The 27,728-nt window shown below is 41.6% G+C and overlaps 1 protein-coding gene across 4 annotated transcripts in view; it reads right to left on the reverse strand.

Annotated features, from left to right (window-relative positions):
* The window catches only part of BAIAP2 (BAR/IMD domain containing adaptor protein 2), a 135,716-nt gene that overhangs the window by 87,566 nt on the left and 20,422 nt on the right, over positions 1-27,728 (reverse strand). For all 4 annotated transcript variants that reach the window (XM_053375511.1, XM_053375514.1, XM_053375512.1 and 1 more), the window contains exons 2-3: positions 13,306-13,381; positions 4,324-4,410 (exon numbers count right to left, since the gene is read on the reverse strand). In XM_053375511.1, coding sequence (XP_053231486.1) covers positions 4,324-4,410; positions 13,306-13,381 — 163 coding nt within the window. The remainder of the gene's footprint in view (positions 1-4,323; positions 4,411-13,305; positions 13,382-27,728) is intronic.

Consider the following 27,728-nt stretch of genomic DNA (forward strand, 5'->3'; position numbering starts at 1 on the left):
CCCCATTTACTGCTCAGTAAAAGCCACCCTCCCATTCTTCCCAGTTGCAAGTATTCTGTAGAAGAACAGTTTAGTAGTTGTCAAATTTCACAGAATTATAGTCTCTTGCCCCCTCCCAAAAAATAGATATAACTGACAAGGAATGCACGGAATCATGCATTTGAAACCAAGATGAAACTAGGAAGAAGTGAGTTATTATAGGAACACAATACTGTACATACATATCAAAGACCAGTTCTACACAGAACTAGACCAAGCTGTCAGGAGAGTCCCAGCCTGCGAACAATTCTTCCCACCGGAGATTTCAGTACCAGAGCTGGGAATGATCATCACACATAGGACAAATGCGCAGGCCACTTTGGTATTGGCAGCATGAACAAGAATGGACAAAAGCTGCTTGAACTGTGCTCTTCACAACCTCTACATCGTGAACACGTTCTTCTCTACTAAGGCAAAACAGTGAGTGTCCTGGAGACATCCAAGGTGAGGCCACTAGCACCAGCTGGACTTGATTGCCACCAAGTGATCAACCCCGAACTACGCTTGCGTCACATGGAGCTACCACAGAGCCAAATGCAACACGGATCATTTCCCTGGTGGTGAGCAAGATCCTTATCCAGCCAAAGAGGGCCCATAACACAAAGCAGAAAGAGTGGCCTTGATCAATTGCTATAAGGCGAAGACCAAGGTGAGCCTTGGATTCATGGGTTTTCCCCATTTCTGTTCCTCCAATGCTTCTGTTTTACATTAACCACAGTTTGGTATTACATCCAAATCCTTAAACGTTGATTAATCTTGAACTCTGGTTAATTAACTAGGCTTTGAAGTCGCCTTGTTTCAACAAACCATAGTTAAGATTAACCAAAATGTTCAGCTTCTGATATTTCAAGCAGCTGTCGTAAATCTTAAATTGAAACGAAAACTTCCAAACACTCATCCTCACAACGTGCCAGAGGAAGGACAGGAGAAATCAAAGCCTAAATTTGCTGTCCTCATAATTCTACACAATGGTTTAGTATTATGTGTGAATACAACCACAATCTACTATGGTCCCACACTTGATTGGGGGTGGAGGTTAAATCCATGGTAGTAGATAGTTGTAAAGTCTTTCACATTTGGATTTCACCCACAATGCTGAACCATGGCAGGAATGAACATTTTATTTTCTTTAATTTGGAGAGGATGGGTTCCACAAGTTCTGCAACAGGAAACACACAATCTACAAAGTGGTTAAGTTACTGAAGCTATGTGCATTTTTTCGCAACATTTTTCTAAATACAGAAATTGCACTTAATAAGTTTGGTGTCTTGAGTCCATCAATTCACAAGCTTGATATGTTACTCTCTTGACTTGCAGCAACATGAGTAGGACTAATCACTTGAACTAAGTAGGATTTCTGTAGGAATTTCTATAGTCACTGTGGCCCTAATGTATTTCAAGATCACTTACCAATCTCAAGGCTTAATATATTAAACAAGACTGGTACACATTCACAGTCTTATACAGAGGTTTTGCTGCATCCTTACTTCCAAAGTGGGCAAAGGATTGCACCCATATTAAATAAAATCTCAAAAAAACAACAACCCAAGAATAGTTCAGCATGCACAATGTCTGACATGTTTCAGTATGCTGGAAGGAATGCAAACCTAAGCAAGCACAGCACTTCAGAACCATGCAAATAATAATAATAATAATAATCTGCAGCTAGCTAGCTAGCATCCCAAATTCTACAGCTATGCCTCAGAGCAAAATGTAAAATCCACTGTTCCTTCAAGGATCTGCAACTAATGGCAAGCCATGCATTATCCTCTCAGATTTCTTCAAGGCAGAAAAGAGCAACACACTTAGATTCTTTACTCCATATAAAAAGGCACGCGCAAAAGGACACAGAACTGGCATTTTTCTCTACTGGGTGTATTTAAGTAGATAAAGGGCTCCTTCAGGGCAAGATGACAACAACATTGGCTCTGTTGCTCTGTGCAGGGGATGCCGTCTATGTGCACATGGCTGTGATTGAACCCAAGTGAGCTGTTGACTTGGGGCAAAATAGAGCACATTGTATGAATATCAGATTAGCTAAGGTTTTGGAAAGACTTGTAGAGTCCTAACAGCCTTCACTTCAGGATGATTCCCCAAATACTCAGCAAACCAGAGTTTATTGGAGCCAGAAGGCTGTGTTGTTACTTTTACAGTACAAATCATGCAGGCTGTGCACATTTACTTAAGACTGATTGGGGAGGGGGAATTTGGAAACGGAGCAAAAAGGAAGGAATTAAAACGTGGGTGGTTGCTTGATGGGGATTAGAAAGGCTGCAGAGAAACCCAAACAAACTCTCATTACGCTGACAAGAATTTACTTGGAACAGCAAAACATCTAGCAAGATGTCTGACTTTTCAGGGCTTGTGTGAAACTGCCATGTCCTGATACATGCTTGCATTTCCAAAAAAACACCTCAGTGTAGTATGCACAGGTAGCAGGCTATTCAGGCCCTGTGTTTTATTAGCATTTGTCTGAGTCCCACCTATGTATCAAAAGTAACACTCACAGAGAACCAAAAAGAGATTTTCCCCACATCTATACATCGCAAGGAACATAGAGGTGTTATTGTGGCAGCCCATCAGAAGCGCCACTTCCCCAGAAATAAAACCTAAGTGTTTATTATTCACAGGTGACCCTGCAGTTCCCAGGAACTGACAGAGTTGTCATTGCTTAAGCAATGGCGGGGGGGGGGGCACTTTGGCTATTTTTAAAAATAATGTATATACCACTGTTTGTCAAAAGACCTCAGGGCGGATGACAGTATTTTAAATATACAAACATAAAAGCACAATACAACAAGTCATCAAATACTCTCATCAGAATAAGAACTATAATTGCCTAGCCTAAGCCAAAGATCTCTTCACCCACAGGCTGGACAGAAGAGGAAGGTCTACAGCTGGTGCCAAATGACAGCTGATGTTAATGAGAGCTGAACCTCAAGGGGGAAATGTTCCACCAAAGTTAGGGCGTTAGCGTAAGTTCTGTGATTAACTCTGCAGCAGTGAAGGCTAAAACTTCTCTACAAGCAAAAATGTGTCTTGTTAAAGGACAGCCTACTACTTTCATCTATCTTTAGATTAGGTAAGCATGAAGGAAATCGTTTAAGGGGGCAATTAATACCCCATTTCCTTTTCCAAGAAAGAGGAGTGCTTATGAATCAAGTTGTGGAGAGATTATGTATGTATAATAGCACTAGAGTATTATCATAAGGCTTGCACAAGCAGTTTTAAAATTTTGCAAGAGACCGTAAATTAAACTGCATAAGACTCCCAATATTAGCCCACAACTAGTACTGCCATGTTGTTGTTTTTCATAAAGTGGATTTTTATTTTTGATCTACTCACCAGCATGAGACCAATAAAACAATGTTTATTGCAGAGAGAAAAAATATTCCTGCACCTGCAATTATGATATTTCAGGCAAAGTAAACACATTTATGAAATACTGGGGATTGCTCACACTAGCTCAACTCAAACGCTACACCAAACCATGATTAAAGATGCTTAACTGGCATGTTGTCCAAACTGCTCACCAGTCTAACTGAACTTAAGAAATGTGCATCAGCAAGCAGGGCCTCTGGGCACTGATCTCAAAGGAAGGCCAGTTCATACAGGTGCAAGAGGTGTTTCAGTTAACCTGGTTCCAAAGCTGCTTCCTTAGAGAAGGGCCTCAGTGAAATAAAGGAATTTTATTTGAATGCCCAATCAAGTCATGTCAAGCATGATTGGCTGGTGGAGCCAAAAATTTGGTTGCCTTTGCAGACACATTTATATTTTTCCTGCAATGATCATGGTCCTGATCAGAGGGGAAAACCCCTCTGACTCTAAAATGCCAATGTCTTAAATCTAGTGCCTTGAACAGGATGCACTTCAAACAGATGGAAATGAATTAGGGTATTTTGCATCTCATGTGCAAATAAACATCCATCCTGTCACTTAAGCATAATTTACGGAATCCACATTCCAACAATAAACACAGGAGAGTGTAACCTAAGAATACAAAACCTGCATGTTTGAGAAAGGGGTGTAACAGCTCACGTTAAGCAATACACAGGCAACACCTGAGGATATTTTGGAACTCCTCTCACCCCTTATGAATAATGAGGGCTGCTCTTTCCCTAGAGAAGACAAAGAGGTGTTGTGAGTTCATCCTTCCCTTTTTAGCAAACATCATCTCAAGCTTTTAACCAAAGTGGCTACCTTTTTTCAGCCCAAGGGCAGTGTTGACAGTTGGATAAACCTTTGAGAGCCACATGGCAGCAGTGAGTGTGGTACTTGACTTACCTAGTTCCTTAGATCCTTGGCTTTCGCTGGCCAATTCTCCCATTTTAACCAGAGCATCAAAGTATCCTTTTGCTGCAAAAGTCACACCTAGAAATCGAAACACATGTATATTATTGCCATGTACGTTTTTACCTCCAATGTTGCTTCAGGGATAACAAACACAACAGAAAATGTTTAATTTATTTGAATGTACTTGCTAAATACGGAATTCCCTGTTGATTTACAAGGCAGCTATAAATTGCTGTCAAGTCCTGTTGCACCATCCAAATGCTAGTGTTGTCACCAAAATCTGGCAGAATCAAAGAACATCAATAAATAAGTGAAGCAAGACTTAGCTTTGCAAAAGCCATGCTGGCTTTGCTTTAGCAAAGCTTGTTCTTCTGTATGCTTGGTTATTTTACCTTTAACAATACATCACCAGTTTTCTGGAGACAGACGTTAACCTAACCAGTCTGTAATCTCCAGGAACCCTGCCCCTTGGATCCTATTTTTTTAAAAAAACCTGTATTACCTTGGCTACCTTCCAGCTCTTAGGTATGAAGACTGGTCTTAGGGACAGGCTAACTTATTTTTGTCAGAAGATCAACAATTTCGTATTTGACTCCTTTGAGAACTCTTGGATGGATGCCACCTGGACCTGGCAATTTGTCAGTTTTTATTTTGCCTGTTAGGCCTAGAACTTAGTCTCTTGTCACCATTATTTCCTTCAGTCCCTCAGACTTCCTTCCTGCAAAAGTTAATTCAGGCACAGGGATCTGCCTTATATCTTCCACTGTGAAGACAGATGCAAATAATTCATTCAGCTTCTTTGCAATCTTATCCTCCTTTAGCACACCTTTGATTCCTTTATAATCCAAGGGTCCAACCCCTCCCTAACCAGCTTCTATAGCTGAGCTTCAAATTTTGCACTCCAAACAACCTTCAAGCATTATGGAGTGATTTGACCATATGACATAATACTGAAATGTTCAAAACTCCAATAAGAGCTTCTTGGACACACACTACCACATCAAGGTAAAATTTTCAGCTTATGTCACATAACAATTTTTGTCACTGAAATGAAAGAAGCTTCATTGTATAATAATTCAGATAAAACTCTCATGAGCTACTTCAGATCTTAAAAGAGTGGAGGGACACATGAATAATGTGGAACGCAACATAGAAAGTGGTAGTTTGGGCAACAGGTATTGTGTTTAGAGCAGGATAGGACAACACAAGAATCTTATGGGGTCGGGTGTGGGACGGTGGAGAGATACACTGAAAAGCCTAAATATGGGCTCTGCATCAAGATCTTGCATTATTTCTCCTAGGTTTTGTTAGGAGCTCCAAATTCCTTGAAAATGAGAAGCAGAATCATGCAAACGCATAAAAATCTGCAAGATTAGAGAAGGTTATTCTGATTATAGGCCACTACCTTGGTATAAACCTGAATTTTTATTTTGGGAGGAGACACATCTTTGACAATACAGTGGTACCTCAGTTTTTGAACATCTCCGTTGACAAACATTTCGGTTTTTGAACACTGTAAACCCGGAAGTAAATGCTTAAGTTTTTGAACATGCCCCGGAAGTAGAACATGCCATGTGGCTTCCACTTAGTTCAAGATCCTGAGGCCTAGCTGTCGGCTGTTGGGTTTTCAGTTTCAGAACTCGAACCATCTTCCGGAACTGATTACGTTCGAAAACCGAGGTACCACTATACTAGCTTATCAAGCCTCCAAAAATCTTACTAAGTAGCTAGCTATCACTTGACTTTCAAATGCAGCTCAAGAGTTTTAGCTCGTTTGTTGACATTCCAATTGCACACGTCACTTTAATCAGATAAGAAGGGGGTTCCACTTAATCACAAGAACACATTGCATAGGTTTTGTTTAACACCGCAAAACTACATGTTCTAGCAAGTGCTACTGGATTAAACTGCTTGCGTTTCATAAGGATACGGATCAAGAGACAAGAGAGCGGGAGAAAATGGAATGGCCTTTAAGATTACAGAGTTGAGATCTGCAGATAGAATGCATTTATCAAAAACTGAAGCAAACGAAACCAGATTGCAGGAGTTAGTTCTCAAGAATGGATACCGTTTTAACCCACTTCCTTGTCTTGGAGCAGCATTTCTCAAAGAGTGTGCCAGGATCAACCCAGTGGGTCTTGGGCTACTTTCAAGTGGGCCTTAGTGCCACAGCCCACCCTGTACCTCCTAGGTGTGCCATTGTCTTTTGCTTGGACCAACACCAGCACCAGCAACTACCTGCATGGTGATTAAGGGTGGCTGGGGGAAGAGCAGTTTGGAGCAGGCAGGTGGCAAGAAAAGTCTCCCTTCTATAAAAGGGAAAGGACTGGAGGACATGTTGAAGAGATGAAGGAAGTGAGAGGTACGTGGTTAGCATTTATTATAATTATGTATAGTAAATAAACTGGGAACAGAAAAGAAGGAGGTAAGAAAGGAAAGATATTGTAGGAGGAATAAGTGAAGGTAAGAAGACCATAGAGGAGGTAGAAAAGAAACTTGGAAGTTGGTGGGGGCTGAATATGGTACAAATCGAGTGTGAAAGGAGAAGGGGGGGGGAGAAATCACAGATGAGAACCAAAAATAGTTTCTCACAAGCAACATGGGAGTGGGAAGGGGGAAATATAAAAGAAAAAGATTCCCCCTGCCCCCACTTACGGAGCCTCTGGACCATGGGTAGGAAACCTAAAGTCCAGGGGCGGGTGCATCCCAATCGCATGGGGAGGGGGGGAGACTCCATCAGGCAAGGCTTCCTTCCATCTGCTTTGCCCCACCCTGTAGTCTCTGCTTCTCAATTTGTATTGTATTATTTTATGTACTGTGGCTTGTTGTTGTTTTATTGATTATAGTTTAGAAATTATTTATTGTAACGGTTGAGTGGATTCCTGTTTAACTTTTATATGTTATCATTATTTAATACTATTCTAATGATTGTTGAATGTTACTTTTTGACGTAGGTTGCCTATTTTAAAGTTATGTTCTATTATCACATTTTTGCATTGCATTAGATTGTTATAAGATGTACATTTTTTGTTTCTTCAGCTTGTAAACCGCCTTGAGTATTGTAAGATAGAAAGACAGTATACAAATTAAAAATGATGGTGTTGGTGATAAATCCAGCCCGTGGATGGTCCAGGAATCAGCGTGTTTTTACATGAGTAGAATGTGTCCTTTTATTTAAAATGCATCTCTGGGTTATTTGTGGGGCATAGGAATTCGTTCACGTCCCCCCAAAATACAGTCCGGTCCCCTACAAGGTCTGAGGGACAGTGGACCAGCCCCTGCTGAAAAAGTTTGTTGACCCCTGCGCTGGATCAGCAAATTCTGCCTAAAATGGGAAGGCTGTCATGGTAACTCCAGAGCAAGTCTCTGCACTTAGACTGAGGAACAATGCTGTGGCAAAGGATTTAGCCATTTTCAAAGATGGGTTGAACATCAGCAGAAAGCAATGTTATTAACTGCCCGCTGGTTATGTCAAACTCTGCCTCCATCTGCCTCCATTTTTTAACTGGTGGGCCTCAGATGTTTTCAGCCATCTTAAGTAGGTCCTGGTGATAGAAAGTTTGAGAACCTCCGTTTTTAAAAATCTACTTTTAGTTGCAGCACTTTATAAAAGTCAAAAATCTAAATGTGAAAGAGAGCAACAGCACAACAGTAGTACACATGTCTACTTAGAAGTAGGTTCCACTAAGTTCAACAGATCTAACTCAAACTAAAATGGCAAAGAACTAACACTGATGTAGCTACACAGGCTTAAAATGCTTCGTCTTTTTTTTTAAAAGGTTGCCAAGATGATTAGTCTCTTTTAAAAATGTAATTGGTGTTTAGTTTTTTTAATACTAAACAGGTCTGGAAACATTAATTTTACAAGGTTATTGCAAGTTCTTCAATAAATCTCAGGGTCTGTAATCTTTAACTGTTACAAGAAGAGCTCACAAAGCTCTCAGTTAGCCATATATAGTTTTACGTAAATAGTAAAGTAAACCATGTGTCCTGCTTTCATGTTACTCTTATTCTTCCTCTTCATTAGATATACATTGCTTAACACATACCCTCCCCCATTTAACAGATGCACATAGGGACATTGTGTACTTATCAACACTCTTATTAGCATAAATGCTGCCTTGGATACAAATTTAATAAATAAATGCTCAAATGTATCACCCTATTTACGCACTGCTGAAAACTCTTCTTGAGTGCCTGCTCAATGCCAAATTCACAGCCTCTGCAACAAGAACATTACTAAACCAACCATAATTTCCTTTTATTTACTTTAAAATTTGCACTCTGTGTTTCAGTCTTCAACGAGTTTACTTCTCTTAAAATGCAAGACATATCAGATAATAATATCTATTTGCACTTATCAGAATAGCTTTCAGCAGCATCTATTATATTATTTATTTGGTCATTTTGTTTTAAGTCTCCCCACACCATGGTTCTCTCGGCAACATACAAACAACAGGATGTTAACAATTTAAACCATTAAATCCTTATAATGCCATTTAGTACAACCCTTAAAAAAAGAAGAAGAAAAAGGCAAAGCACAAACTAGAACCAGATAGGGAGTAAACTTCAGCCATAATCAAATCACAGAGAACTAAAATCACAGGTGAGCTAAAGAACACCCCAACCATAATTTTTTTTTTAAGGTTAAAAGTTGGAATTTGAATCCTCCATAGCTAATATCAGGAGAGCACAGGGTGCAGAGAGGGGAGAGGGAAGTCCCACTGCGCACGTGGAAACCTTAGGCTTCTTCACACTTAAATATAAGCCACGGTTTATATGAATGTGCTATGTGTGCTAGTAAATGCTGCTATATTGCTCCTGTTTTACTCTGACCTCTCTGGAACCAGGAGAAAGAAGCCTCAAGATTTAGCTTAGCGTTACGTATGAACTACTTCTTGTGGTCTGTTTCTCTCAAACCATGAGTGGTAAGCCAAGAACAAAACTTGGGTTCTGCTCATGCTTTGTTTGGAGAGAAACGAACCACAAGTGCTGGTTTGCATGCAACACTGAGTCAAGACTCATGGTTTGTTGCTCCCGTCTCCAAGCAGAGCAGAGCAAAATGGGAACAATTCAGCAGTATGTACTAGCATGATGCTCAATCATGGTAAGCTAAAAACCACAGTTTACCATGACACGTGATGTGAACCAGCCCATTATGTGTTGGGCACACAAATCTTACCCTTACAAATATGTTATTTTGGGGGGTGGGTGGGTGTATGTAACACTTTTATGTTAACCCAAACCAACAGGGCCACTATGGAGTTGCTTTTCATTCATTCCATGGTGTGTAACACTTGGGCTATATTTCAAAGTATTTTATACAGTGCTGTAAAATCAGCTATGGGCCATGACTCCCTGATGAAAACCACTACACTTCAAATTCTGTCAGCGTTCTTTAGGTAACATTTTGATCTCCTTTTAACAACTTTTCAGGGTCAACCTCAAGATAATTAAATGCATATCAAGGGGTTGGTGGGGTTCTTCTTAATATAAGCTTCCATTTTAGCAGAAAGATTGCCAAAGCATGATTCCGACCAGGGCTTCATTCCTCCAGCTTCTTGTGAATGCTAGGACACAGCCTTGAAACCCGTGAAATGGTAATAAGAGAAGGGAGTGCAACCCTTGAGAATGTGTGGAGTTTGGTTCTTTATTGAGTAGCACTGGATTTCAAAAGCAGGCTAAAGACACCCAGTACCTCTTTTTCTCCTTAAGAAGCCACTGGAGACTGCAGATCAGTCCAAAGCATGTGCAAGGCGTGTGAAAAGCAGTTCCATGTTGTACAGCATAGGTGCCAACTCCCTGGGTGCCTGAGCACCCACAAAATTCCCCCTCTGAAGGGGCCGGGCACCCACAAATTTTGGTGCCAGGGCCATGCATGTCCTGGGCACCCACAGTCGCAGGGCCAAGCTGGCACTAATGTTGTACAGAATGTGCTGCAGTTGGTTTGAGAACATTTCCCTTAAGTTTCGCTCAAGGGATGCAATGCTCACAAAGCTGACTCATGAGATAGTTATTCTTTTTCTTTAAGGTGGTTGGTGGTGGGGAAATCCCAGGAATGTTACTGAATTGCTGCTACACTTAAACAAGCAGGCAGAGTCAGTAAGTGAAGTTGTCAAAGGGATCCTCAGGCCATCTAAAAGGGGGGAAAGGCTTTCAGGGAAAGCTTTCCCCTAGGGCTTTATTGAGGTTCAGGTGTTAGCAACTATAAAAAAAAGCAAGAAGCAATTAAGTTCTGCTTGCTAGCTCAAGTCCCTGGGGGTGGGAGAGATGAAAGTAGCCTACCTGCACTACGGGACACAAAAACTAGCAGCACAAATACATAAGGGAAATAATGTACATGGCTGACCAAACTCTCGTATGGTTTGAACAAATGACGTTGGCCAAAACATGTAGGAGATTTTCCACACCTGCCTAGGGCCAGCTGAAGCAGCCAGGGCAGGAAACCAGGCATATTAGGAGCACAACAGCATCTACAAATCTACTAACTTTTGGGCAAACTGCCAAGCAGAAGGTAAAAAAAACACCGTCCATGAGAAAATACCACTTCACATAACCCTCTCTGGTTTTGCCCTTAAGATTTTTTTCAGTGTTCACTTAAAAACGTACAATCTGAATGTGACGGGCAGGTGTTTGGAAGAATCTGTGTGTCATACAGATACACTCAGCATGCAGGTCAGATTGGCTGCAGTTCCCTGTGAAATGTAAATGTGGAAGAAAACCTGGTGGGGTCTTTTTTTGCTGCCTATTGTATGACAAAAGTGGTTCTTAATTGTGTTATTCTGTGTTGGATGGAAGAATCCTGTGACCTCTTAAAGACTCGACTGTTTGAATTAAGGCATTGGCTTTAAAGAGTCAACTTTGTAAGATACATTTAATGAATCAGGATCTTGCCTACAAAAGCTCATGCCACAGTTACATCTGCATACAGATAGGCTGCTAAGTAGACACTTAAGTCAATGGGATTCAAATGCCCTAATTATAGCCTTAGAATTCCCCATGAAGCCAATGGATCAAGTCTGCACCAACAAGTCAGTCATTATAAACTAAACTGGTTGAACGCCTTTGTCTAAATATTGGAATGCTCTACTTTCTATTATTTATTTATTTTCCAATTCTTTACTCATCCTTTGGTCCCAAGCACAGGTTACATTAACAAAAATACAGTCTAAAAAATAAAACCACAAAACAGATACAACTAATAGCAAAATTTATGGGGAAGACAACTAAAAATTCATACTCCGCTTCCAAAGGTCAGAGTAAACAGGCATACCCAACAAAAGATGTAATGTCAGTGCCAGACTCTCACTATGGGGTGAGAATTCCACAATTTTTGAGCTGCCACATACACCTCTGTGGTTGGCAGCATTACCAACAAGTGCTCCTCCACCCATCTTGATACCCAAACTGGTGGATGTGGGAGAAGTTTCTTCAGCTATTTGGGACCTCAAGTCATTTAGAGCTTTAAACATTAATGTAAACACAAATAGGCAACCAGCACAGGTGCTTCAGGTCAGGTGTGATATGACTCTTTGCAGTCATACCAGATTGCAACTGGTCCAAAATGAGGCAGCCAGTCTCCAAAGAGTCTTTAAGGGCAGCCGCAAGTAGAATGTACTGCAGTAATCCAATCTGGAGGTTACCAGAGGATGAGTACAGTGACCAAGTCCAAACAGGACTGTAGTTAGTAAACCAGCCAGAGCTGGAAACAGGCATTCCTAGCCACCAAGGCCACCTGAGCCTGTGGTGACAATATTGAAGCCAGGAGTATTTCCTGTAGATCTACTCCTTCAAGGGAAGTGCAATCCCATCCAAAACAGGCTGCACCCCCATTTTCTGTGCTCAGGAACACAACACCTCCATCTTGTCTGGATTCAATGTCAATTTCCTCATCAATACCCAGCCCATTGAGCACCAGCCTTCTGATGAGAAGGTATGGAGAGATAGAGCTGGATGACATCCATGTGTTAATGACACCTTACTCCAGAACAGATGTTACCTCCCCAACAGCTACATGTGAATATTAAAAGACCATGGGGGCAGAATGCACCCCTGAAACATGGCACAGGTCAGTGCCCATGGCACAACGTAATACCCTCCTCTAATAGCTATTCTATGGAACAAAACTCCCAAATCGAAAGCAGAACTATCACAAAATGGTGCCCCACCACCACCTGGAGTCTGTCCAGGAGAGTACTGAGGTCCAAATTATCAAAAGCTGCAGGCAGATGAAGAATAATGAGGAGAGTTCGACTCCCTTCATCTCTCCCCCGACACATGTCAACCACCAGGGAAACCAAAGCAGTTTTGATGCAATGGCTGGGCCTGAAGTCAGATTCAGATTGATCTGGATACTCAGCTTCTTCCAAGCATGCTTGAAGCTCAACCACCACCTCCCTCTCAAAGTGCCTTGCCCCCAAAGGGGACATTTGAGAGTGGTTGATAATTGTCAAACTTTTTTTTGTTTACTCATTTGGGATTTGCTAATGTAGCTTTGAAACATAGATCTATACACTGTGAAGTGTAGTGCTGGAACTTCTTTGCTATTAAAGATAGGTTTGAAGATTTTTATTATTATTATTTAGGCAATCCAAAGAGGCTATTTGAGACGGGAGGAGGGGTGGAATCACAAGTTGTGTTTATCATCTAGTTGTCAGTAAATCAGCAGCCTGTATCTGGCTCATCATTGTAAGGAAGATGTTTCATGTCACAGCTTCTTAAGCAGTGCGCCTTGTGACAGCCCTTCATGCTTCATATGTCATAGAACGATAATGCGCTTGTGTCTTAATTCAAAGAGCTGCTTTGCAGGCTGCCTTCGGCAGACGAGAGCATTTCCTGATATATTTTCTAAACTTCAAGAGCAATGCCAACCTCAGCGAACAAGATTTTGCCATTCTCCCCCCCTCCACACACCACTGCTACCACCCGATGCCACAGCCATGACAACAACATGCACAATTACACTTTGCTTACCTGCCAAGGCTTTTTCATAGTTCTTTCCCATGGAAATGAAGTTCCGGAGGCTGGGGTTGAACTGCTCCATTATAGTCTGCAAAGAAAGAAAAACATACAAACAAACAATGCATTAGCAATTCAAACACTCTGCCGAGAAAGTGACTAAAAGTGTTCTTGTACTCTTTGTGTACACATGTGTGAATACAAGAGAGAGGCTGAGTCACACTATCCTACGAAATACAGCCTCGGAAACAGAATCTTCCCACAGACACGCAACACACGCCATGTGACAGAGACAACACAAGCCAACAAGTCAAACGACATTTTGCAAGGCAATGGATGCATTTTTACAATTCGGTCCAGGATTCTAAGTCAGCAGTTATGTACGAGAGGAATTCCAGACACCACAAAGCTCTCTCCTGTATGACTATTTTGCCAGAGCATAAACAAAATGAAGCATAAACCAGTATAAGGAAGCAGCAGCAGCAGAAGAAGAAAATCAGAAGTAGGATTAGAACAGCTGGCAATTGGGCACTAACTCTTCAATCTGTAGACACAAAGCAAGGAAAAGCATTGACAAACTTAAATTTGGCCAGAGTTGGAAATGTGTTTATTTGTATTTGTTATATGTATTCACCTCAGTTCTCCTACAGAACATTGTGCAGGGGACTGGCTAACATTGCTATATATTTTATACATTTAAACCATGCCTGCAAGTTCCAGTCAAATACAAGGGCCCTGGATGGGCAAAGCACTGCAAGGCAGAAGCCTGCTTCTGTATTTAGCACCTCATGATGAGGAAGAATAATTGAGGAACCTTCATTTTTTCTTTTATAGTCATCACTGGCTTCCTGACAGAGATTCTTTATAGGCAATTAAAACATTCGACTTAGCAAATTTTTAACCCATTCTGTCTAGGAGGCAGTGTTAGCATACTGGGATTTCAGATTTTAACACCTTGTTATACATGTGGAACTGTTACCATTTACTGTAAATATACGAACAACGCAATTTATTTAATTACCGTACATATTTACTCCTAACGGATATGTGAGAGAGACAGAGAACATGTGAGAGTAAGATCAACCGCACACAGGCCTTTCTGGTTCATTTCAAAATATCCCATCCCTGAGATCTGCCTTCACATTTAAGTTTGAGCTCTTTTAAGAAAATGGTTTTTCCATCCACCAGCTTCTTTAGCTTATTTTATTCTTGTAAAAACAGACAAGGAGAAACACATTCAATACTGCTATGTTTGGCCAGGCTAGAAAATGCAGGGCAACAGTGTCTAACGAGAATTACATAGTGTGCCAAGCAGAAGAGTTCATACATTTTGGTTTAAAGGTGCCGTTTAACAGTTGGAGAACTCGTTTAAGTTTAAGGATAACAATTCATACCCTCCCTTTCTGAATTAAGACGCTCTCCAGGCAAGCTGCAGAACAGTCAATAAAAGCAATAAATACAATTCAAAGTTAAGACAGCAATATACAAACAGTAATTAAAAACAGTATCAGCAGAGACACAAAGTTCTAAAAGGCTTCAGGATTAAGCTCCATGCACCAACTACAAAGTAACAATGCATTTCATGAATGGCCAATGTGGTGCCCTCCAGATGTTGTTGAACTACAATTCCCATCATCCCTAACCAATGGCCATTCTGGCAAGAGCTAATGGGAGTGGGAGTCTGGAAGGAAAACAATTTGGCTGCATAAGGCCACTCTGCATAAAAGTCACCGCCATTCCATCATGACCAAAGACAGTTGGAGTTATGTCATGTGGTCTAACTGGAAATACACTTTAATGTATACCTTAAGTCCTGACAAAATACCTGGGAGACAATCTAGCTCTATTCCTCCTTGCCATCAGAATCAGGTCACGCTGGGGAGAAGCAGGTCCAGTGCCTGAAGGCAGTAACAAGATGGATGAGGGCCAAGAAACTGAGACTGACTCCTGGTAAGATATCAGAAGCGAGCCAGCAATAAATCACACTGTGCAAGTTGGAACTAACTCTTTATTAGCAAAACACGATTGAAACAGGAGTGGCCAGGCATAATGAGCACAGTAACTCATCTCCAATAGGCCTTGCCCCAATGAAGCAGTTGCTGTGACTGAAAGTCCCCTTCTCCCCATAGCTGACTAAGTCGTCTCCTTTTCCATGGCTTTTCCCAAGCTATCAGAAACTGTGTTTGTGCATTACCAGGCTTGTCACAGCAGGAGGGGGAGACACCCATGATTCTTCACAAGCCTGACAAGCCAGTGTGGTGTAGTGGTTAAGAGTGGTGGACTCGTAATCTGGTGAACTGGGTTCGATTCCCCGCTCCTCCACGTGCAGCTGCTGGGCGACGTTGGGCTAGTCACACTTCTTTGAAGTCTCTCAGCCTCACTCACCTCACAGAGTGTTTGTTGTGGGGGAGGAAGGGAAAGGAGAATGTTAGCCGCTTTGAGACTCCTTAGGGCAGTGATAAAGTGGGATATCAAATCCAAACTCCTCCTCTTCTTCTTCGTCTCTGCCTCTTGGTCTCCCTCATGCCACTCTCCTGCCTCAGCTTCTGACTCTGATTCTGGACTTCTCTCTGCCACAGACTCTCCAAGCTCACTAATCCTTGCTACCTCTTCAAGTTCTGACACTTCCTCCTCTCAGTCTTCTCCTTCTTCTCCCCTCTTTTTTGTCTCACCAATCCCCAAACTCTGAGCCCTCTTTCACTGGGGGTTCCCCAGCTGGTTCCTCCCACCATTACTTTGCATCAAACCCATCCATAACATAAGACAGAGGTGCTGAGGATGGGCAGTTCCCATGTCCAGGAAGCAGATAGATGACCTGTTCTAAACATGGTTGCACTCCCCTTCATGGAGCAGTTTTATAGTATGGAAGTGCTTCTCTGTCGCTTGATGCCTAGGTGACACAGAATGCCAGTTTCCTGCTGTGGTGCTTCCTAGACTGACCCAGTAACCCATGCTGTGGTAGCCTCCCATTTAAATTGTAATGCACTCTACATGGAGTTACCTTGAAGACTGTTCAGAAGCTGCAAACAGCCACCAGAGTGTTGAATGGCATGGCTTATTCTAACCACAGAACCTGTTTTATGAGAGCAGCACTGGTTACCACCTGTATGGCAGTAACTTGGGAACCAAATACTTGGAGCACCTCTCCATGTATCAACTTGCTTGGACCCCTCAGATTTATAGGAGAGGACCTTCTACATTGCATGGGTGGAAGGTATCTGTTCACCAAGACATTTGGGAACAGTTTATCAGTGTTGCCCATTTGTAATGGAGACTGCTTTCTGTTGTTCGAATGGATTCTAAGACTAGTCTTAAGTTTGTTATATTGTGTTTTAATAATTTTTGCCCATAAACTATTCTGAGGTTATTTATTACAGAGAATGGTATAGAAATTAATTGACTGAATGCATGAGTGACTAACAGAAGCACCAAACTGGCTCAGTAGCAGGTAAGAAAAAATGGCAAACTGTTGAGCACTGTGACTATTTTTCTTTGGAGACCTCGCCTCATTGGTCTGCAGCAAAGACTTTCCAGTGCTTTTGTTCGCCAGAAAAATTAACTTTTGAAGCAGCAGCTCATTAAGTAACTTGCTCATAGATCAAAGTGCAAGAACAAAGCATGCATCCACAGCCAGGACATTTTACTTTGCTATTCTTGACCCTTAAACATGTAGACAGGATTTCTGCTAGCTAGCAAGGGGAAACATAGGTTTAGGTAGGTTTATGGACCTCATTTTTATGGTCTTAGACATGTGCACCCCTAACCCTCACATGGTCAAAACAAAGAATGGCAAAGTTCATTAGAAAATGCTGAAACTTGATAAACAACTGGATAAAGATTGATCCCAAGCTTACCTAGAATTTGAACAGGCCAGATTCAAAGGCTAGCCAATACGATTGCCATTTTATACATGATATATATATTTTCTGTTGAAGGCACCAAGAAAGAGAGGGGAAACAAGCCACAAAATGAGAGGTTTCAAGGACAAGAAGAACTCTCACCTCCAGTTACCAAACTATGTACTTTTAGACTTCTACATAATCACCAAAGAGAATGGCTCTTTGTTAAGTGTGTCACAAGCCGTGAATGAGTCTCTTGCCTACCTTAGCTCTACCATCCAGAAAGTCATTCAATCACTTTGTAACTATGGCACCTTACAAATGAGATGAGGAATTTACTAACTGATCTTTGTAGGAAGCAGAACTAATTCTGTGCTTTCTGATTGAGAATCTAACCCCTGAACTAATGGAAATTTCATATTGCAGTACGGAAAGCCACAGGCAGATAACAGAGGACTTGGGAAACAGCCTAGTAACAGAACAACAAGTTCACTGCATAGTTCATGGAACTTTTATATTAAAAGTCTGCGTGATCTCTAATGCATGAATTTTGTCTTCTTTTTCCTTCATAGGTTAGCATCTACAATGGATGATATTTTCCTCAATATTTTCAAAAATGTTAATTTTCTACTTTGACTACATTTTTAATGAATTAACACATTGGCTAACTGACCAGTGGCTCTCTTACAAATTAATAAAAACAAGCCATCTGGGCATTTCCACAGTTACGACCCGACCAGTCACATACAAATTCTCTTTTCTTATCACTTCTCTATTGCTGAAATACTATCCTAGGATATTAACATACCATGCACATGGACTCTTCAAGACAAGTAAGTAAAAGGCAACGGGGGGAAAGATGCTGGGGCAGTTTTGGCCACTAACTGGAATTCAGAACTGGCATTCACCAACACTGCATCCGATCCACAATAGGTTTTCCTTCCATGTGAACTTGCCAAGGGTTTTTTAATCCTGATAAAAGTACTTAAGACATGAACGGAAGCCCAAGCTTACCTGGCAATGGTAGCAACAGCAAGGGAGGGAGGCTGGGAAATAACCTCACCCAATGCTATCAACCATTTTACTAATATTCTAGTCTGTATTATTTGATGAGATCAAATCACTGGGGAGCAGTTTAGACACCTGGAAACATTCCAGTTTAAGAATGAATTTTCCTGGATGCGTACATTAAAAAATGCCGCTCAGAAAAGCCACACACAGAGAGAGCTTTTTCTCAGGTTCATTTTGAGCTCCTTATAAAAATCACGTGTATGTTATCCACAGGGAGAGAAAGAGTTCTGGGTTCTCCCCACTACCATCACCATCTCTCAGGGGAAGCAAAAAACTCTTACAGAACAAGGGTTCAAAGAGAATCTGGATTTTCACTGCAACCCAATGGCCTTTTGTAGAACTGGAACTCTAACTACTAACCCGTGTGGGAGGTGGAATGCCCAAGTACAGTGGTACCTCGGGTTAAGTACTTAATTGGTTCCGGAGGTCCGTTCTTAACCTGAAGCACCATTTTAGCTAATGGTGCCACCGCGCCGCTGGAGCACGATTTCTGTTCTCATCCTGAAGCAAAGTTCTTAACCCGAGGTACTATTTCTGGGTTAGCGGAGTCTGTAACCTGAAGCATATGTAACCTGAAGAGTATGTAACCCGAGGTACCACTGTACAACTGAAATAAGACCGCTGTAATCCCAATCTACCTTTTACCTCTTGTTCCTGTCCCCTCCCCCCAACCGTCCCGGCCATTACTGCAGGATATAGTTCTGACTGTTGCACTCCCCTAAAAGCAAGAGAGGGAGGGAAGAGTGAGACAAGACACTTCTGTCGAATAAGCTGAGTAAACATCTGCCACCTCAATTGAAGCCGGCCAAGCAACTATAAAGCTCATTTTCTGCCTGAAGCGTTTTTATCCCTCATTTCTGGATCCTGTTCTTTTGAGACCATGACCACTGTAATTTACTTCAGCAAACCCGTCAACTAATGCCAAGGAGCAGCAGAGCATCTGCCATTCTGGTGTTCAAAACAGCAGGTTATTAATTTCATAACAGGCAAAAAAACTTCCTTGTGGCAACACATACTAGCTTGGAAATTTCAATGTAGTGTGCTTTGTCTGGAAGTAACATAGACAGACTTTAAAAAATGCTGGTTAGCTCAGGAATTTCCTTTAAATCCTCAGATTAGTTCTGAGCAATGGCCTTGCTCCAGTAGTTCTCTTGACAGGCTACTAAGTGAGCAGAGACATTTGTGCTGGCAAAGAGGACCACCCTGATCTTCTCCTTAGGACAAGGAATAATTGCATTCAGGGATGTTTCAAGAAAGAAGAAGAGCCAAGCTCTTAAGAAGCCAATTCAAAGTTCTTTTCAACATGAACTTATTTAGCAGGTTGGGGCAGAGAGAGAAACCAAGATCCAACCCACCGACCAGCTATCCTAGAGACCCAAACCCTGTTGCATTTTTGTACCTATGGCTTGACTAAAAACTAGGGATGGTATTCAACTAAGTTTTGCTCAGGGTAGACTAAGTGAAATTCATGAACATGGCTAACTTAGGTCCATTAACTTCCACAGGTCTATTCTGAGTAAAACGCATGTGAATGCCACCCAAGGATTCCAGGTCCTCTGTGTGCACAATAAGAAACATGGTAGGCGGCAATAGGGCTGCAGCACTTGCAAGCAGAGTAAGAAGTGCTTGAGTAATGGGAAGAAGATAAGTCATGTGCTGGCTGCGAGGGCAGGGGAAGAGGCCTGCTGCACCTCTTGAACCAGTTCTGATGTGCTCTGCAGGTCACCTTGTACTCAAAGCAATAAGCTGCTAATATTAGGGCTTCCATATCAGGCATGGTTACCAACAGGAACTGTGCCTTAAGTTGCTTGTGGGCAGACTTCAGGCTTGCAAGATACGTTGTATTTTAATAAAACCCTATTGCAGTGGTACCACGGGTTACAGACGCTTCAGGTTACAGACTCTGCTAACCCAGAAATAGTACCTCGGGTTAAGAACTTTGCTTCAGGATGAGAATAGAAATCACGCCACAGCGGCGGCAGGAGGCCCCATTAGCTAAAGTGGTACCTCAGGTTAAGAACAGTTTCAGGTTAAGAACGGACCTCCAGAACGAATTAAGTTCTTAACCTGAGGTACCACTGTAATAGATTCCACTAGCTGGAGCCAGAGGCAAAATGGTTGCTCAAGGGGGTCAGACTCAGAGCATTCTACTACACTCCACAAACCATACACTCAGATGACTTACATACACAAATACTATTCTGCATCCGGAGTAGCTACAGGTCATGGATTCCAATAGTCTGATTTATACACAAAAAATTAAATTGTTAAAGCATAAGGAGTTTGAGACCCTTGCTGGGTTACTGGCAGTTCATTCAGAGGTCCACCGGCAGCTCATCATTTACTTCCTGACTATCACTACCTTATCAAGTGTTGTTGGGATGCAAGTTCTCTTTTTAAAAGTTGCCATGTTTTGGCCACAAAATAAATACATGTATTGTTTATATTGCATATAATAAAGTTAACAAGCGTCTAGTGTCTCAGTTTCTAAATTGTGTCTACAGTGGACCCTTGGGTTATGTTACCTTTGGGTAACGTAACTTTTGGGTTGCGAACACGGCAACCCCGGAAGTGTATACTTCCCGGTTTCGCCCTGCGCACATGCGCAGAAGCACTCTATCGTGCCACGCACATGAGCAGAAGCGGCGCCTCTAGATGCGGACTTTTTGGGGTACATACGAACCCCCAGAATGAATTAAGTTTGTATCTGGGGGGTCCACTGTATTTCCAAAATTCTCTATGAAGTTTTACAAGCCCAGTCCTAATCTAGGCAACAAATTAATTATAACACTCAAGAAATGTAACATTGCAGTGCTATAATGTGCTTTATATCTACCCTAATTCTAACATTTTGCCAAGGAGCTCAGAGCAGCAAGTACAAAGTTTCTAAGAGGCATATATTAACCCAAAAATCATACAACATTGCATCCTATTAGGGGAACTTGTTGGGGGAAAAATGTGTATAATGGGCAAAAATGTGTATGTTAAAAGAAATGCACACTAAAATGCTGACCAGTTTTCATGAGGACTGTTTTTAAAAAGCAGCAAACCAATGCAGAAATGCAGTGAACTGAACTTAACACCGGGGAGATAAGCAACTGATAGAAACTGAAATTGACAAATCATTCGTCCGCCCATCCATCATCCATGATAATTGGCCACCCTGAAGGATAGCTTCACCATACTTGGTTCCAGCAACTTAAGGGTTCTGATAGAAATGTTATCACTAACAGTAAGTTTCACACTGCCAGTCAACTCGAATGTGTCATCCAACAACTTCTACAGCATTGCATCAATTGCTCTTGTAGGAAATAAATAATATTGAAACAAGGTGCTTTGTGGTTTATCTCCCATAATTATATAAGGCACTTAACTATGACACATCACAAAGAAGAAAACCTGTACATCATCTGTGAATCATGTGTAGGAAATGAAGGGAAGGGAAATTAGTGCCCTTTCTTACAATGAGCTTGCCTTACATTTTTACAAAGCCACACTCCAGAGAACATATACTGAAACAGTGGTAAGCCATGGATTATAGGTTCCCAGAACTGTAGGATAGTTTCCATATTTCAAGAAGACAGTGAATACAGGGAACACCTTTACTGAGTACAGCTGTCACATGTTAAATAAAATAATGGTTGTCAGTTTACATTCTATATACAGTATATATAGATATATATATTTAGGAAGCAGAAATTGCTCCCTCCTTGCTCCCTCATAAAATGTGTGTGCATGCACAGATATGCAGAAGCAGCTCACTGGATGTAGCAGAGCTACCATGAGATGAAAGGAAAAGAGAGATGTTGAGGAGGTCAGACAAGCCGGCACTACTGCTTGTATAGTTGCACCACGCTGAACTTCCTGCTGCCTCATCCCTCCCAGCAAGCAACAGCGAACCAGGAACCTAGTGCAGTGGCTCCACCCCACTCAGCAAGCTACTTCTACACACATGAATCAAGGAAAATGCAGGTGGAGAATGGTACAGCACAGTGCCGCAACAGCACTGCTTTACTGGAATTTTCAAATAATGTAGTACATTGACATTTCCTACAGAAACACACAGACACACCTTGACATTTTTCGGAACAAAATGAGAATCTTCACAAGGGAGATGCAGACGCTTTTAAAGTGAAATAATTGCTTTAAAAGTAACTGTCTCCACAATTCTGTGTTGAGAAGTATTGACCCAGAAGCAAGAGCTAGAACTATCCTGGCTTTAAGGAAATGACTTAATTTATAGGAAAGCATGTTAAAAATTGATATTTATATATCCTCCCTTTTCTCTTTTTTTGAAAGCAGTTTTTAAAGAAGAAAAACAGGGAAAGAGATGCATATGTGAAACTGCTGTATACCAAGGCAGCCCATCATTCCATCTAGCCTACATGAGATAAAATGGATCCCCACACCTGCTTTTCTAAGCAAAACCTCTAACAACTGAAAAGGTTCAAATCTGTTTTATGCTTTTCATAAATGTGAAACCAAGGGTAAGTTACATTCTAGAATCACAAGACATTGCAAATAAGAGGTAAAATACAATGGATACACAATGGTTTTGCTTAAGATGTGATCATCAACACAAGAAAAAAACACTGAATTTTATTTCCGACACAGATTTAAAGTGTTATATTGGCATCGGGGGATTCACTTTCTAGTCATCAATAATACATCTGAATTATAGGTCAGCTGCAGCTTAGAAGTCTCATGCAATTCCTGTTTTGACACAGAAACTCACTCTTTAAAACAAAAAAGCCTACTTCTTGCCAGTCCACTCCTTTTAGCCAAACATTCAGATGAGATATTTATGAACAAACAGATATATTTCACCATTTGTACATATTTAAGATCAAAGGAGACTGCAATTAAAGAACATAAACATTAAGTGCAGCTTGTTTCTTTACATTCTCAACTTTGGCCACAACCCATGGTTCATTTCTTGACTTGACTTCTGAATGCAGAAATACAGACAAATGTTGCCAGGTAACCATTTATACTAGAATGGTTATTCAGCCTTTATGTATCCAGATTCTGAGATATCAATTCCCATGCTGTTCTTAGCTAATACTTACACTTTCCTAAAGTTTACTTGGAACATCAGATTCAGATTCATTTCCTAGGTTTATTTACATGACCTCGCTTTCCTGGTTAAATATATTCATCTTCTTCCCAGACTTCCTTGTTCTTCCAAGGCAATGCCTTTTTGAGTTCCTGCTAGCTACAGACTTTGGGCTTCCTATAGTAGGAGCAACTTTTCTGCAACAGTATCATGTGCATTTTTTTCCCCATTCACAGATTAGAATCCTGCCCCCTTGGTCTCAAATGGCTGTATTGACTCTAGCCTAGAAACCAGACATATATTTCCCCCACTGTCTTACAATTTGTGCACTGGTGATGCTCTGTAGGTTATGTCCACACCCATCACCTCTTTATTGAAACGTGTGTCATATTTACGCTCCCAAAATTTGGGCAGAGAATGTCAGTGATCTAAGGTACCACCTGTTCTGGGTTAGGAAAGAAGAGGTAGAGGGCTACATGTAGCCACCTTGAAGAAGAAGAAGAAGAAGAAGAAGAAGAAGAAGAAGAAGAAGAAGAAGAAGGAGAAGTTTGGATTTGATATCCCACTTTATCACTACCCGAAGGAGTCTCAAAGCGGCTAACATTCTCCTTTCCCTTCCTCCCCCAAAACAAACACTCTGTGAGGTGAGTGGGGCTGAGAGACTTCAGAGAAGTGTGACTAGCCCAAGGTCACCCAGCAGCTGCATGTGGAGGAGCGGAGACGCGAACCTGGTTTCCCAGATTAAGAGTCTACTGCTCTTAACCACTACACCACACTGGCTCTCTTGCAAAGGACTGTTCAACATGCAGATATGGAGAAGATGTTTAGTGCAGAACCCAAGAACAGAATCCTGTTGGCAGGGGTGGTAAGTTGGAAATCAAAGATGGAACTGAGTAGTTAGCTGTGAATGAGCGAGTCTGCCAGCACCTGAGAACATGCTCTACTAGTCTGCAATCACATGAGTATGAGTATGAGAGACCAAATTGTTTGTGCATGAAAAATGGGCTCACATCTTCTGATATATGCAAACTCACTGATTGTGGTAGCCAGGTCTTAAGTTCAGAAGGACATCTATTTGAGGAGGAGATGGATGATCATTATGGTGACTTATCTTAAATGTTAGACTACATATGTCCAGGGCAAACTAAATAAACATTTCATTTAACACCATCAGCTATAGCAACTACACAAGAAACGACCATTTTTGTGCCAGAGAATGATAATGCATTTTGAAGGTAAGAGTTTCCTGGTGATGGAGATGTGCAATGTGAGGTATTATAATTCTTATTTTGTTATTCTTCAAAAAAGCATTAAGAAAACATATAGACCTCATGATTGCAGAAACTGAGCCTTAATATGCAAGTTCAAAAGGTACAGAAATCACTATTGGGGGATTATTTTTTGCTAGATAGTTGCACCCATGAAAATTGCAGCAGTATGTCTCAGGATTTGCCATCACCTCAGCAAATAACTAGATGACATAATCACTTCCTCCTTTCCTAATATTTACAAATATGTAACCATTACGGACAACTGCAACCTTGATTCAATGTGACAGCTACCATATAAATACCTTCTGGCATATATTGTGGCCAGAGTGGAGCTGATATCATTCACTTGCCATACACAAGATGTAAATTTGACAAACTATAATGGCAATAATATCACAACTGTAATTTATCATAGTGCTCTGTGGTTCAGTAAGTAATGACATCTTTGGGCAGTTTTATATTAACATGCTGGCTGGGGCTGATGAGGATTACGGTATATTCCAAAACAGGTTGGCAAAGGCTGCTATATAGTTTTTATGAACAAGGCCTTTAACACCTTTAGGACAGCAAAGTCCTCTGTAGTTTCTAATGAGCTCCCAAACATTTTTTTTTAATTTGAGTTCAACAGGTCTTTCACTGTAGTATATTGTACAGAACATGCCTATGACTGCAGACTTTGCAAGGTTTCAAAAGCTTTAAGCTGCAATCTTACACCACACCAATATACCTGGGAATAAGCCCAAATGAACTCACTGGGAGGGATTCACCTAACAATTCCTGACAGGGAAAGCTCAGTGCAAGAACTTACACTTGCACAATTGAGCTTCTCAACTACCTCTCCAAAACTGGCTCGCAAGGGTCAGGATAACCTCCAGAAAAGTGTGCAGCAGGAGAAGAGGCAGAATTGTTCCATCTAGCAAGCTGAAATGCTTGCACTGAAGGAATGATCGCCTTAGTACGATGTTGAATTCTTCCCACACAGAGAGACTTCTGAGAAGACTTGTATAGGATTGCACGATAAGTGTGTGAAGCAAAGATCACAAAGACAAAGACCTCAACACCACTTTTCTTGACCCAGTGAATGAATTCGGATTCATGGGATGGGACAGCAAAGCCCTATGTTCAGCAAAAGCCTGGTTAATGAAAGCAAACAGCATTCTTGCTTGAATTCTGCCCCATCAGCATCACCCACAAGTTGTTTGCTTTCTATGTGCTGCCTAGGCAGAGTTTGGGAAAGCAGGGGGAGCGACACAAAACCCCTGGCAGCTAAAGGTTGAAAGGGCTTTGTGGTTTCGTTTCATTGCTCTAAATTCCCCCTGGCATTACTGCTCAACTCTTTGGGATTGTTACAGCTTTAATTCAGCTGCCAGAAAATTGAAACTAATGCAAAACACGAGGGCTCCAGGAGAGGAAACGGGGGAAAGTTTTATGCTGAGAGAGATGAAAAGCAATAGAGTGAACAGCAGAGGGAATAAAAGTTTCCCCAGTACCTTAGAGGAATACAATGACTGCTAGTTTTGGGGAAGTCATTTGAGAAAGTTTAAGGGAGAAAGAATTTGAGGACAGCCCATCTCAGCTTTGCACAGGGACTCAAGCAGACAGGAACTAATTAAAAAACCATAACTCCAACCTGCAGGCCCTCCAAGTACTGTTTTATTAATGAAACCAAAGGAGGGAAGAGACAAGTAGAAAATGTTTCTCTCTGAAAGCTGTCAACCCAGTAATTTCAGATGGTCTTCTAGCTGGACTTAGGGCTGCCATATTTTGAAGAGCAAAGAAGAGGACGCATTTGCCAACTTCTACTTTTAACTATGGATCATTATGACGATTCTCATTTTACATACCCATGAAAAAGAGGACATGTCCTGGAAAAAGAGGACATATAGCAACCCTATACCTGTGAAAAAATCCTACACACTGTATGTATCATGCTGGTTTGTGTGTGTGTGTTTTATATATTCTTGGCCAGCCTTCACCAACTTGGTACTCCCTCCAGATGTTTTGGTGGGAGTTGCGGCCACCAGGTTGGCCAAAGCTATCCCTGGATATGCATGGAAGAGGGTTGAAAACAAGCCTTGAGTTCAGGGATGGAAATCCTTGTGTCCCATCAGCTGTTGCTGGACTACAAGCTCCCATCATCCATGCTAGCTGGATCTGATGGGTACTGGAGCCCAACAACATCTGGACGGCCACAGCAGAGGCAGATTTAGGGAAGCTCAACCAGTTTGATTGCACCAGACACCACAACTATGATGTAGAATGGAAGGCAAGAGGAAGGGGGTGCTAAATTTTGTAATTGCACAGGCGCCGCTGAAATTTGAGACCCCAAGGTCCACCACTGGCCATAGGCTGCCCCTTCCTTGGCCCTAGGCACCACTTGACAATGGAGTGCGGTTTGCTGTGTCAGCTGGAACAAACAGCAATGTACAGTCTAATCTCTAATAAGGGAGAGATGAAGGCAGCTCTAGCCAGCGCAGGCACAGATTTGCAGCGGGTATTTTCTGTGATGTCATTTTGGTATTAAGACAAAGTGACATATTCTCAGAGCATTTATCACATGCATATCCCACACTTCCTTCAGGGAGCTCAGGGTGGTGCATATCCTGTTTTAAAATAGGCTTTCACAGACACCCTAGTTGCTTCAAATGCTAATTTGGCTGAACCTCACGGATCATTTATCCTAGCTTACAACTCTCTCTTTCAGATCCTCACTTCCTTCTCCTCAAAGCACCACTTTTTAAAAAGCTGCATTATTTCTACACTCCCCTGATTAAGTTGTTTTCTTGTATGCAATGCACACCCGACAGCTGCATCAGTTTTACCTACATTCTACTTAATGGTCTGGTTCACACAACATGGTAAGTCAAACTATGACTTAGAAGGGGGGTAGGCAACCTAAGGCCCGCAGGCTGGATGCAGCCCAATTGCCTTCTCAATCCGGCCCACGGACTGTCCAGGAATCAGCATGTTTTACATGAGTAGAATGTGTGCTTTTATTTAAAATGCATCTCTGGGTTATTTGTGGGGCATAGGAATTCGTTCATTTCCCCCAAAAAAATATAGTCCGGCCCACCACACGGTCTGAGGGACGGTGGACCAGCCCATGGCTGAAAAAGGTTGATGACCCCTGACTTAGAAGGACTATGAAATCACTTTGCATTAGGAGGAAAAAGGACTGGGAGCAGCAGAGCTAAGCCAAGG

This window comes from Podarcis raffonei, chromosome 2, assembly GCF_027172205.1.
Source record: "Podarcis raffonei isolate rPodRaf1 chromosome 2, rPodRaf1.pri, whole genome shotgun sequence".
NCBI classification, from domain to species: domain Eukaryota; kingdom Metazoa; phylum Chordata; class Lepidosauria; order Squamata; family Lacertidae; genus Podarcis; species Podarcis raffonei.